At 48.2% G+C, this 14,246-nt stretch overlaps 1 protein-coding gene across 16 annotated transcripts in view; it reads right to left on the minus strand.

The window, feature by feature from the left end:
- Positions 1 to 5,147: 5,147 nt before the first annotated feature.
- The window catches only part of HPS4 (HPS4 biogenesis of lysosomal organelles complex 3 subunit 2), a 32,399-nt gene continuing 23,300 nt past the window's right edge, over positions 5,148 to 14,246 (minus strand). For 10 of the 16 annotated variants that reach the window (XM_024927068.4, XM_024927070.4, XM_014343271.4 and 7 more), the window contains 3 exons: positions 12,120 to 12,252; positions 11,540 to 11,648; positions 5,756 to 7,065 (listed from right to left, as the gene is read on the minus strand). In XM_024927068.4, the coding sequence (XP_024782836.1) occupies positions 6,894 to 7,065; positions 11,540 to 11,648; positions 12,120 to 12,252 (414 nt within the window). In that variant the 3' untranslated portion in view covers positions 5,756 to 6,893. Of the gene's footprint in view, positions 5,492 to 5,755; positions 7,066 to 11,539; positions 11,649 to 12,119; positions 12,253 to 14,246 lie in introns of those variants that run through there. The other 6 variants (XR_008622527.2, XR_008622528.2, XR_010111742.1 and 3 more) reach the window with 1 other exon arrangement.

Here is a 14,246-nt window from a genome sequence, read left to right on the forward strand (position 1 = left end):
GATTGTCTGGGTTCTGTCCTTGGTGACAGCGATTAAACTTGTAACACTGAGTGCTCCGTAGCATACCGTGGGGGAGAGGAGTGATCCTGGTGTGCTGGTCCTTGACTGTGGCTGCATGATGCAGTCACCTGGGAACTTGTTGGAAACCCCAAAGCCCACAACCCACTCCCAAAGCATCTTTTTTCATTGTTCTGAGAGTGGGGTCCAGGCACGGGTCTTTGTTTTAAACTCATTTCCGGTCATGATTCTAATGTGTAGCTCGGGCTGAGGGGGTCGCTGCTGTGAGTAGCAAGAATGATAAGGCCTTTGAAACCATTCAGCCTGGATGTTAAAGTCTGAGCTATGGCCCTGTGTAACACCGGGCAGGCCACCTAAGCTTGGTCTCTAGAGGACAGTCACTGTTTTTTGTTATCTGTTTTTGTTTTTTTGAGACAGAGTCTCCTCTGTTGCCCAGGCTGGAGTGCAGTGGCGCAATCTCGGCTCACTGCAACCTCCACCTTCTGGTGATTCTCCTGCCTCAGCCTTGCGACTAGCTGGACTTACAGGTGCCTGCTTCCACGCCTGGCTAATTTTTGTATTTTTAGTAGAGACAGTTTCATTATGTTGGCCAGGCTGATCTCGAACTCCTAACCTCAAGTGATCAGCCTGCCTCTGCCCCGCAAAGTGCTGGTATTACAGGCATGAGCCACCACGCCTGGCCGGCAGCCACTGCTTTTAAACCTATCCTGCCAACAGTATGAGCCTCTTGCAAGACCATAACATCCCCATGCTCAGTCCTTGGGTCTCCAGGGCTGGGCCCATGATCCAGATCTGACCAGTCTTCCAAACTCTGGGCCACTGAGAGATTGGGTCAGGGCTGGACACGTGATCCAAGTTCTTTTTCTGGGACGACTGTGAAAGAGAGGCCACTTTTTATTAGGTGGGGTGGTGGTGGGAGGTGAAGGGAAAGAAGCTGAGAGAGAAACCCACGGAGGCAAGCGGGGCCTGCGCTGTGGAGATCACGTGAGTCCTGAACGCAGCTCTGCCGAAAATCAGCTCTACCTCTGGACTTTTCTGTTACATGAGCCAATAAATGCGCCTTTTATTCGTAAGCCAAGTTTGAGTTGTGGTTTCTATCCTTGCCACCAAAAGTCCTAATCCACTCTGTGAGTGTCAAGTGAGGTTTTGGTAAGATGCTATTATGTCGTGGTCTGGGTGGATGGGAGAGGTGCTCCATACACATTGTCAAGATGTAAATATGAGTAGCAGAGGCTAAGCACAGAATGAGGTTTTTGAGGACCGTCATGCCTGCTGCCAGCAACCTTCCATAACATTTAACTCCCCAGCCGAATCTTGCTAACCAGATGTAAACACAGGGAACAGGACAGAATAAGGCCACATATTTTAGAACTGCTGACAGATGGCAGGGAAAATACTCAAGCAGATTGCAGCATTAGGAGGCAGGAGGCAGCACACACAGGGATTGGTTTACTTTCCGCCTCTTTCCCAGGCACACACGTTGCTTCTAACTTCTGGGTACCTGCCCTTCCCCATATCTCCCCGCTTCCCATACATTAGCCACCCCCACGTTCAAGGTGAGGGCACCTGCTTCTTTGAGCATGGAGAGCACTGTGCACCCTACGAGGTTCCTTCCCCTACCTCATCCTTGTCAATTGCACATTTAACACATGAGGAAACAGGCTCAGAGCGGGCAGTTGACATGAACAAGGTCACGCGGCCAGCTGCAGGGTGAGCTGGAATTGGAAGCCGAGTATCCAGGCTCGCAGCACAGCGCATCTTCTGAAGTCTGGACACACATCCAGGCCTCACTTCCTCAACATGCAGAAGGACCACACCCCTCCGGCCCCCAGGTCCTTCTCCCTGTGCCGGGAGGCCATTTGCCTTCTCAGAACACTCAACAGGACCCTCCATTTGCTGAGGGCCCATGATAGGCCAAGTTCTTACGTCCATTTCCTTCTCCTGTCCATTTTAAAGAAGAGGACACTGAGGCTCAGAGACAGAAAAGCAACTTGCCCTGATTTCCAGCAATAAGTGGCAGAGCTGCGATTTGAACCCAGCTGTCTGACACCAAAGCCCATGTGCTCCTGCCACAGCCACACGAGCCAGTCCAGCCTGGGTGGGGAGGAAGGATGCACAAGGTGTCTTTGAGCAGCACACTCGGTAGAGGACTTGTCTCCCTCTCCTTCCCATGGGTTTGGCAGCCCGGGCCTCAAGCCCTTTCCTCGGGGTGCTTGGCCCAGCCGATAGCGAGGCAGGGCAGGGGAGAAGGGTTGCAACTTTTCGGCTTGTACCTCGGCATGCACAGGCAATCATAAAACACCTCCCAGCTCTTGACAGGATTCCAAAGCACTCTCTGGGTTTTATTCTCAGGGTAAGTACAGCTAATTTCAGGTTTGGACATTTAAATCCTGGATCAACAGAGAAGGTGTCCTATTTTCACCTTGAAGCCCTTAGAATCTTCACTGTAAGCTTCCCAAACTCAACAAATATGTTGAAGAAACATCTAGAGTATGTTTTATTTCTAAGCTAGGATGCTGAGCGTGGGTCTGACACCTGCCCTCCCCCGTCTCCTCACAGAGAGCCGGGTGGCAGTCAGAATCAAGAAGCAAAGCAGGAGACAAGTGCTTTCCCACACCCACTGCCCTTTTCCCAGGAGCAGCGGTGGGTTCAGGGGTTGGGAGAGGAGTGTGTGTGTCGGGAGCACAGGCTGAGAGTATTAGTGTGGGTTTCCTGCTCACTCCGTCCGCCAGCTCCTTCAGGGCAAGGAATCTATCTCCTTGGCTGCCTTCTCCACTGGGGCTGTCCCTCCCCGCCCCAAACCTAATCAGTGCCCAGGCTCGTCTGCCCATTATCTGGCCTCCTCTCTGCTTCAGCCATTCCACTTCCCACCTGGACAACCATAGCCTCCTGGTGGTTTCCACTGTTGCCCAGCTTATCCCCTACTCAGGAGCTAGTGACCTTCCTCATGAGAACCAGCTCCAGTCACTCCCCTGCATTTTTTTTTTTTTGAGACAGAGTCTCACTCTGTCACCCAGGCTGGAGTGCAATGAATCTCAGCTCGGCTCACTGCAACCTCCGCCTCCTGGGTTTAAGCGATTCTCCTGCTTCAGCCTCCCGAGTAGCTGGGATTACAGGCATGCGCCACCCCACCTGGTTAATTTTCGTATTTTTAGTAGAGACGGGGTTTCATCACGTTGGCCAGGCTGGTCTTGAACTCCTGAGCTCAAGTGATCCACCCGCCTCGGCCTCCCAAAGTGCTGGGATTATACAGGCATCACACCGTGCCCATCCCACTCCCCTGCTTAAAGGCTCCCCTGTGCCCCGCGCCATGGCAACCTCATGTGGGGCCCCAGCTCTTCTCACGCCCTCCCTGTGCTCTGTGGCTCGGCACTACTGAGAGAGAGGGAACTGGGCATCACAAGGAGAAAGCAAGTTGGCAGGAGGATGGATTTGTTTCCTCTGGCTGCTGTAACAAATAAGCACACACCCAGAGGCTTACAACACAAACCCATGCTCTCACGGTTCTGGAGGCTGAAGTCTGAAATCAGTTTCACGGGACCGAATTCAGTATGTTGACAGTCACAGTCCCTCCGCACACTCTAGGGCAGAATCCACTTCTTGCCTTTTCTGGCACCTGGTGGCTGCTGGCATTCCTTGACTGGCAGCCACATCACTCCAGTCTTTGCCATCTTCACGTGGCCTTCTCCACGTGAGTAACCTCCCCCTGCCCCTCTCCTAAAAGCACATTTGTGAGGGCATTTAGGGACCACGGGATAAGCCAGGATCATCTCTTCATCTCAAGACCCTTCACTCAACCACATCTGCAAACATCCGATCCAACAAGGCAACAGTCACAGGTTCTGGGGATTGGGACCTGATCTTTGGGGGCCACCATTCAGCTCACTGCACACACAGGGAAGTGGCCTGTGGCACGGAGGCTCACACCAGAGAAAGGTCTGCTGCTACTCACCCACCCCCAGCAGGGCGGGGTGTTAAGAACGCAGTAACTGGGTGGCATGGGAAGTACATCTTAGCCACATTGGAAAAGACCACCAAATATGCAAGACAGACACCATGGAGGGCGACTTCAACAAAGCCCCTGGGCTCCACTTGCTACCACCCTCTGTCGGTTGAAGTGACAACGGCCCAGAAGTCTAGATGCTTCCCTCCAGGGGAGGAGACAGTTTGATTAGGCTCAAACATCCCCTCTAGGGGTCCTTTCCCAGTAGGAATCTGATTGCCACTTGATATGGTTTGGCTGTGTTCCCACCCAAATCTCATTTTGTAGTTCTCATAGTCCCCACATGTCTTGGGAGGGACCTGGTGGGAGGTAATCGAATTATGGGGGTGGTTACTTCCATGCTGTTCTTGTGATAGTGAGTTCTCGTGAGATCTGATGGTTGTATAAGGGGCTTTTCCCCCCTTTCACTCTGCACTTCTCTTTGCTGCCACCATGTGAAGAAGGATGTGTTTGGTTCCCCTTCTGCCATGATCGTAAGTTTCCCAAGGTCTCTCCAGCCCTGCGGAACTGTGAATCAGTTAAACCTCTTTCCTTTATAAAGTACCCAGTCTCGGGTATGTCTTTATCAGAAGCGTGAGAACGGACTAACACACCACTATTAATCACTCATGCGACCTTTATCCTTACAGTTCACAGGTGGCAGATGGCTGGCACAGACGAAGCCAAAACAGAGGCTTTTCTGCCCTGAAGAGTCACTAAAATCTGTGGTCCTGGATCACTGACAGTGGCACTCGGTGTCAACTAGGAGTCCAGGGTGGGCAGGCTGTCCTGCACACTGCCTTCCATTGGGAAACATGGCCATAAGAGGTTGTGGTGCCCATTCCAGCAAGAACATGCTGCTTGGCTGTCCATCGCTGGGCCTGTACTCTGGGGGGCGCTAATTTTGAGGGGATGGGCCTGGGGCTGTGGGATTAACCGTGTCCTGAGTGACCCCCTGAAACCTCTGAAATATTAAAAAACGGGAAAACAGCAGGTTAAGTGTTTCTTCTCTGCAGCCTCTGGGCCACAGTTACCAAGCTTTAGAGATGACGGCTGCAGCTGCCAGTGCCCTGGGGCTCTGAGCAGAACCTCCACTGCAGAAACTAAGCAGGATCAGAGGAGGAAAGAAAGGGGCACACCTGCAAAGTGAAGTTTCAGGACTTTACTTTTCCTGAGTTAATCCAGGTGCATGAGACTTTTCCATATACACGGATAGGCTTTGTACGGTTCCATTTTGGGTCAGTGGAAGAATTTTCACAACACAAATGACATTATAAAGTTGTCTTCTCTGGCCTGGTACTGGGGACCACTGGTCAAAGGCAACGTGAGACATTGCGGGGGCTTCCTGGAGCTGCAGCAACCACAGCAGAGAACTTAACTTGTAATCAATTTTTTCTGGGAGAACATAGCAGAGGAGTAAGACATTTATCCTAGCTTCGGATAGGATCCTCTTCCATCTAGGCAGATGGGATCCAAGAGACAGCAGAGATCCTGGAGAGAGGTGATAGAAGAGGGAGACACAGGCTTGGTGTATTGGATCAGCTGCAGCTGGTGCTCCCTGGAGCAGCAGGCTGCAGCCTGGCACCCCTACAAACAGACGGTCCTTACCCAGCCACACTGAACCCAGGGAAGGAAAAGAGGGATGCGCCCACGTTACGCGCGTGCGTGCACACACACACACACACACACACACACATACACTGTCTTAACCCTTACCTTTGTCACAAAAAATGCTGCCATTTAATTACTCAGAACTCTAGCATTTTTTGGCTATTTTATTTCTAGCCCTTGGAAGCTTGTTTCAAGAAAAAGACACCATATCATAAACATCAGATATCAGTTCACTGACATGAAATTATTAACAATACAACTCTCAAATGGAATCTCAAGTACTTCCAGTAAACATTCAGTTAAGATTTTGACAAATATTTTCATCCTGCAATCTGTCTCATACTGTCAAAAAAATGTCTGACTATAATGTAATAGAACTGAGGTTTTAAGTACCACACAAGCCCAGGAACACACAACTGAATGTCCTTCCCTTTCATGCAGCCACCACTGAAAAGCACAGTTGCTTTTACCCCCAGACATCTTGTAAACTCCTATTTAGGGACACTCGCTCGAGAGGAACCAGCTGCACGGCCCACTTGTAGTCAAAGGCAGCGCAGGTTGGTCCTGTTGTCACTGAATTCTCAGGGCTCAGCCCCCAGGGCTTTTATAAAGGGATCTCTAAAGCCCAAACTCCCTTCCATATTATTAAGGCTTGCCCCCATTGTGGGTCCAAAGAAGATGCCCCTAGATTTGAGTAGAGTTCCAACAGAATTCAACCAAGTGGTCTCCGTGTGCTGCCGCTTCCCTGCAGGAATGATCCGGACCTCCCAGCAAGAGCGCACTGGAGAAACCTACCTGCGGCGTGGGCGTGGAGTCCGCCTGCTCACAGATCCGGCACCTCGCTGTGCAGTCACACCGCCTACCACCACCTGGTGTGGGGGTTGAACACACACACTCTGGGCTAGTGGACGATCAGGTTCTAGAAAAAATGCCAACTTGGAAGCTTGTGGCACCAATTCAAGCTGGGATGGAACAGCAGCAGGAGATATGAAATACCTCAGGCTCAGTATGGCAGAGAGGGAGCCAAGCCCGTCCCGGCCCCAACACCACCGATTAAATACAGTTCTTTATCAAGTGCCCTGGGTCTGCCGACCTGAAGAACTAACCCCTGCCCCCAAAACACATCCCAATCTGCAAAAGGAATAACAAAAACTCAAATATCATTATGTTCCTAAAAAAGGGAATGTTTTCAAGAAAAATAAAATAGAGGGGCCTTTTCAATTATAAAAGGCAGAGCTTCCTTTGCTGGTTTTCTCCTTCCCAGTCACCTCCTGGGTGCAGTTCAGAGCAAGTTCACCCCGTGCTTCAGCAGCTTCTGCTTCGCTTTGCCGGAGAGGCTGAAGGCGCCATCCTGAGGGTTTGGGAAGCCAGAGCTCCGTGCTGCAGGTGCCAGCTGCTGGAAATATGTCTCCTGGATGGGGTTGCAACAGGCATACACAGCCGTGGAGGCATTTCTGTTGGACCAAGAAAGAAGACAACGGTCCAATGCTGCTGGTGCTAATCTCAGACCACACAGAGACCTCAGTAAGGTTCTTGTCACAGAGGACCCAGGACACCCAATGTGGCATGTGCAGCTGTCATGGCACGGAATTCTATTTATTCAGCTGAGTTTCAGGCTTCAGTGCCAATACCATCTTTCCTTCCTTTCAGCTCACTAGACGCTGGAAGAGTCCATGGCGGGACCATCCACAGTGGCAGCAGCCACAGAGCCTGGAGTTATAAGTACTGCATAAAGGAACTGTGGAGTGCCGGCTTTTTTGATATACTGGCAGCTATACAATGTGCTCTGCATACAGTCTCTGCTTTGCCCCTCACATAAGCTCTGCAGTGGTGGTATGGTCCCATTTCACAGACAAGGACCCTGAGGCTCAGAGTGAGTAGCTGGGGCTGCCCTGCCTCTATGACGAGGCAATGGCAGTGTCCGAGAGAGGAGTCTAGTCTGCTCTCCACACTGGGGGTGGCTGGATAGACTGAGAGGGAGTGAAGGACAGGAGTGGGATGTGACACGAAGTGACAGGAAGCCTGTGGACACAGAGAGGGAGGGATGAGGGCACTACACAGAGGCGGAGCCACCTGGGAGGAGCCAACTCCAGGCCAAGGTAAACCCCCCTGGTTTCTGGATCCTGCCTCTCCAACTATTATGGGCCTCAGTTTCCCCCAAATCTAGTGAGAAAGGGTGGAGTCAGGGACTGCTAAGGCTCCCCTCACTCAATTCTCTCCTTCCCTGTAAGGGAGAAAAATCCCATCCTATTCCAAGCTTCAGTGTCTCCTGCACCCACTGGCCCAGCAAGACAATCTCTTCTCACAGCCCTGTGGGAGGGCTCCGAGGCCAGGTGGTTATGAGCATGGATCTGGAGTCACACACACTCAGGTGCTAATCCCAGCCCTATTACTTCCTAGTGTGTGTCCTGGGCTGCTATTCAACATTTCTGAGTCCCAGCTTTTTCATCTGTACAGTGGATGTTGCAACAGTATGTGCCCTCATTGGTGTTTTTGTTTTGTTTTGTTTTGTTTTAAAGAATGAGATTAAGTGAGTGCTTAACACATTGTGAGTGGTTAAGAAATGGTAGCTGTTCATATGTAGGAAGCTGAAACTGGATCCCTTCCTTACACCTTATACAAAAATTAATTCAAGATGGATTAAAGACTTACATGTTAGACCTAAAACCATAAAAACCCTAGAAGAAAACCTAGGCAATACCATTCAGGACACAGGCATGGCCAAGGACTTCATGTCTAAAACACCAAAAGCAATGGCAACAAAAGCCAAAATTGACAAATGGGATCTAATTAAACTAAAGAGCTTCTGCACAGCAAAAGAAACTACCATCAGAGTGAACAGGCAACCTACAGAATGGGAGAAAATTTTCGCAACCTACTCATCTGACAAAGGACTAATATCCAGAATCTACAATGAACTCAAACAACTTTACAAGAAAAAAACAAACAACCCCATCAAAAAGTGGGCGAAGGATATGAACAGACACTTCTCAAAAGAAGACATTTATGCAGCCAAAAAACACATGAAAAAATGCTCATCATCACTGGACATCAGAGCAATGCAAATCAAAACCACAATGAGATACCATCTCACATCAGTTAGAATGGCGATCATTAAAAAGTCAGGAAACAACAGGTGCTGGAGAGGATGTGGAGAAATAGGAACACTTTTACACTCACTGTTGGTGGGACTGTAAACTAGTTCAACCATTGTGGAAGTCAGCGTGGTGATTCCTCAGGGATCTAGAACTAGAAATACCATTTGACCCAGCCAACCCATTACTGGGTATATACCCCAAAGGATTATAATTCATGCTGCTATAAAGACACATGCACACGTATGTTTATAGCGGCACTATTCACAATAGCAAAGATTTGGAACCAACCTAAATGTCCAACAACGATAGACTGGATTAAGAAAATGTGGCACATATACACCATGGAATAATATGCAGCCATAAAAAATGATGAGTTCATGTCCTTTGTAGGGACATGGATGAAACTGGAAACCATCATTCTCAGCAAACTATCACAAGGACAAAAAACCAAACACCACATGTTCTCACTCATAGGTGGGAATTGAACAATGAGAACACATGGACACAGGAAGGGGAACATCACACACCAGGGCCTGTTGTAGGGTGGGGGGAGGGGGGAGGGAGAGCATTAGGAGATATACCTAATGTAAATTGATGAGTTAATGGGTGCAGCACACCAACATGGCAAATGTATACATATGTAACAAACCTCACGTTGTGCACAGCACATGTACCCCAAAACTTAAAGTATAATAATAACAAAATTAAAAAAAAAAAAAGAAATGGTTAGCTGTTGTTTCTATTACTATTATTGAAATAATCTCTCAACAAATGCCTTGAGCTATGTGTCTCAACACTAAACCCCTCTCAGCTCTAAGGAAGGTGACATACTGCAGGGCCACAAGGTGGTTGGTGGAGCAGATGCTGACATTTTACTTGTTTCCACCTCCCACAAAACAGACACACACACCCCCAACACAGCCAGTTCCCAAACCAGTGACTGTAGATGCAAGTTGCCTCTGGGTTGCCAGCCTGGGGCAGCTGTGAATTAAAGCCAGAGAAGACACATTTCTGACAGAAAGATCTATTGAAATATTGGCTGGAGACGGTGAGAGGCAGCAGAACACCTGGCGCTCAAGTGTGGCGGGTGACAGGGAATCAGAAACATCCTAATCACCCACCCAGGCTCCCTGTCAGTCCACCACCCATGCCCCTTGCACTGGACCACATTGCCCCGACACTGAAATGTGTGTGGAAAGGTCATACATGTGCTTAACAGTTGGAGAAAATGCTTCAAATCCTGGCCCTGCCACTTAAGAAGAATATAACCCTGGGCAAGCTGCTTATCCTATTTGTGCTTCAATTTTCTCATCTGTAAAATGAGGATTTAAAAAATGCCCTTGAAGCCGGGCGTGGTGGCTCACGCCTGTAATCCCAGCACTTTGGAAGGCCAAGGTGGGCGGATCACTAGGTCAAAACATTGAGACTATCCTGGCCAACATGGTGAAACCCTATCTCTACTAAAAATACAAAAATTAGCTGGGCATGGTGGCAGGTGCCTGTAGTCCCAGCTACTCAGGAGGCTGAGGCAGGAGAATTGCTTGAAACCAGGAGACAGAGGTTGCAATGAGCCGAGATTGAGCCCCTGCACTCCAGCCTGGTGAGAGTGAGACTCCATCTCAAAATAAATAAATAAAAAATAATGCCCTTGACCAGATGGTTCCAAGGACTACGTGGACTAATATACACATTGCCAGCACTGCCCTTGACCTGCTAACTTGCTTTATTTTCTGTTACCAGTTGTCAACCAAATTCTCAGGTCCCAGTCTCCTCGGGCTTTTATAAAGTGATCTTTAAAGCCCAAACTCCCTTTCTGGTTTCATAAGAGAAGCATATAGAAAGAAAAAAACAAATTCGGTTGGTTAAATACTATAAATTAAAATAATCATTAATAGATCTATATTTCTTCTGGCATGGAGGTGTTCAAGCTATGCCATAATGTGAAAAAAGACAACTGTAAAATTGTACATTAGTAGAATCCTATTTTCTAGAAGACTTAAAATAATTAAAAATACAATTTATATGTGCAAAAAATAAAAACCAAAAACCAATAAAACCTGGAGCAATATATACCAAACTGTAAAATGTGGTTATTTCTTGGTGTGTGATGGAGATGAGAGAGGAAAATGTTTTACTTGATACATTTCCAAGCATTCTGCATGACTGTATGATCAGCATGTATTACTTTTTTTTTTTTTTTTTTTCTGAGACGCAGTCTCACTCTGTTGCCCAGGCTGGAGTGCAATGGTGTGATCTCAGCTCACTATAACCTCTGCCACCCGGGTTCAAGTGATTCTCCTGCCTCAGCCTCCTGAGTAGCTGGGACTACAGGCACCCACCACCCTGCCCAGCTAATTTTTTGTATTTTTAGTAGAGACAGGGTTTCACCAGGTTGCCCAGGCTGGTCTTGAACCCTGACCTCAAGTGATCCCCCTGCCTCCCAAAGTGCTGAGATTACAGGTGTGAGCCACTGTGCCCAGCCATATTACTTTGTAATTAGAAAGACAACAATATTTCAACACTGCTTCTAGCAAGGAGACGGAGCCGCCGTCCCTAGTAATGGATGTAGCTCCATGATGGTGAGGACCTCAGGTTCCTTCACTGCTGGACCCCAAGCGTCTAAAGTAGGAAGGGAACCAGAAAGTCCATGGCACGTGACTGCACAACAGTGGATGATGGCGGCAATAGGAACAGACAAAGGAAGGCCTTAAGAAGAGTAACTAGAATGTTTTTCATCTACTTAGGAATAAGGCGCTGCCTGGGCCCCACAGGTGGTTCCAATGAGCAGGACCGTGGAGAGTAGGTGGGGGAGCGACTCAGGGAGGCTCACCTGACAGTCATTTCATAAAGCGCGGGCAGCTGGGCAAATTCGCTATGCATCAGGCTGACGGCCTGGAGGAAGCGGCGATCCTGCGGGGTGGCCACCTGCGGCAGGTTTGCTTCCGGAAGAGGACACAGAGTTGTGAAGAGCAGACAGTTACCTTCTGCCCTCCCACCCCCTGAAGCCCAGTACTGAACACGGGGACTGAGCACGGCTCAAGGCCATGAGTTGGCTGCCCGGGGCAGAGACAAAGGCCCGGGGCATTGGGCTTCGGCTGCCGCCGCCGTGCGATGCAGCACCCGGTTTCTGCGTGTGAATCTCAACATTCTGAGACAAACCCTATCACAGATATGTGAACATGAACTTCTCTCAAAACACTGGGAAACGCCAAAAACAGACACGAGCAGAGAAGCGTCTGCCCAGTGAACGCCACACTCAGTGAGAGTGGGCTCCCGGTAAGAGAGCCCTGAACGCAGGTCAAACAACTCTGTGCACAGTCGTGTCATCACGATGCTGGGGCTCAAGTTCTCACCTCCACCATCTAGAATCTGGCATCCCCGTCACCCCAGGCCCCTTGGCTGGTTCTTACCCATCAGCAAGCTCTGAATGCGGTCGTAATGTGTGAAGTTGTAGGTGCTGCTCGTGGAGGCTGCCTCATCCCTGGGCAGCGTCTCTTTCAGGTGGACTTCCAGCCCATTCAGCGAAGCCAGGCTGCTGTGGTACTGCAAAGGGGGAGAGGGTCATGGGCTTGTAGGGCTGACCTCAGCAAGCCTTCTGAGGGCTAGTTAACCATAGACTTAGTTAAAAAAAAAAAATCCTCCAGCCAGGCACGGTGGCTCACACCTGTAATCCCAGTGCTTTCCAAGACCGAGGCAGGAGGATCACTTAAGCCAGGAGTTTAAGGCTGCAGTGAGCCGAGACCGCACCACCGCACTCCAGCCTGGGTGATAGAGTGAGACTCTGTCTCGAAAAAAAAAAAAAATCATTCATGGAGTATCTTACTGCCTACTTGATCCAGCAAAATGGACTCTCACCAACATTTTTCTTTCACCCTTATGTTCTAATGTTTTTAAAAATAAGGATTATATTGTAGGAGATTTAGAAAAGAGATGAGCAAAAAAATAACAAGAAAAACAACCCATCATTTCACCATCCAGTAATAGCCACTGTCACCACTGTGGTGTATCTTATTTTAACCATGGCTTTCCTACCCAGGCTGCATGATTTCACAATACAAACAGCCTGGGACCATTCCGCATTGTTTCTCACTGGCCCTGGGTACAGAAGTCCCTCACTGGATGTAACACGGTAACTTCTCTCTGCTACACCTAGCACGGTCCTGGCTTTCTTGGAAGGACTGAGTGTCGGTCAAACAGCTTTCTGCACTTGATGGTTCAGAAGAGGAATACAGTTGAGGACGACTGTCAAGGAGATGGGTTCAAGTACCTGTATTTTTACAAACCTCCAAGGAGATAAAGTTTAAGTACAATTGAAAAGACTGGACTAAACTGTTTTGTGTAACTCTTTTTCTGTAAAATAAAAATGAGATCAAATCATAAATAATGACTGATAGTTTTTTAACCTAACAACACAGCATGAACTGCTTTTCTCGTCTTTAAATATTCTATCATATAATTCTTTAATGGCTGTGCGGTGTTCTTCAAGCTCCGCTGAGGGCTTGACTCAGTAGGCCAGGCCCGTCATAATAGGCTTGGTCTGAAATGGGGTTTCCTGGGCCTGCTTCAGCCACAAGAAAGAAGGTCACTGTCCCCAAACATTTGCAGTTCCCAGGTAAAAAACATCCCAAGTTCAGCCTCTTTTTAGTCAAATGACCAGGAGCAAGTTACCAAGTTTTCTGTGCCTCATTTTTCTAGTCATCTGCAAAATGGGAACAGTACGGGACTATTGAGTGACTTAAATGAAATGACACATCCAAAAGTCCTTTGTAAACTCTAAAGTGCTATCCTGAGGCAGAGTCTTTTTATAAAGTCAAGGAAATGAAAATAATCATATAAAAGAAACGGTGTCTCTTTAGAGATCACAGATAATTTGTGGACTATTTTTCAACAGCTATGTAAGAAAAATAAGTGCATATAAAAAGTACAGAGATGCAAACAGAATGCTTCTGAAGTAAATGTCATGAAGCTTACATGTTATTTTGGGAGTATATTGGTGTTAAATCAGTTTTCCTGTATGAAAGTCTCAGAAATGATATTTCAAGTCAATAGGTGTGACATACGAAGTTATTTTCTATGCGCTCAGTTTTGTATCCTCAATGCTTAGTAGAGTGTCTGACTCCTAGTAGGTGCTCAATAAATGAATCCACTAAATGAATGAATAAATGAACACATCCAATGCCAAGCACTGCCAATTTATGAGCTATTTGGTTTAAACCAAGGGTGCAGAGCTATGTAAAAAGGTATGTGCTCAGGAAAGACAATCATAATATCTCATGTTCAGATCACTGAGAGAGCCTGACCAACACTGCGTTTAACACTGAGCCTCTTATTTGAACAGATGTGTGTGCATGTGCCGACACGCGCACGGGCACACATAAGCATTCACCTGAAGTCAAACCACAGCCTCACTGAAAGTTTTTGGACCTCAAGAACCTGCTAACAGTCATCCCTTCCATGCTGAGCTGGTGTCCAGAGGAAGAAACACTAAGAACAGAGAGTGAGCCATGCCAAAAACTGTTTCCCCACAAGCACAGAGC

The sequence above is a fragment of the Pan paniscus genome, chromosome 23 (assembly GCF_029289425.2).
Source record: "Pan paniscus chromosome 23, NHGRI_mPanPan1-v2.0_pri, whole genome shotgun sequence".
Lineage (NCBI taxonomy): Eukaryota > Metazoa > Chordata > Mammalia > Primates > Hominidae > Pan > Pan paniscus.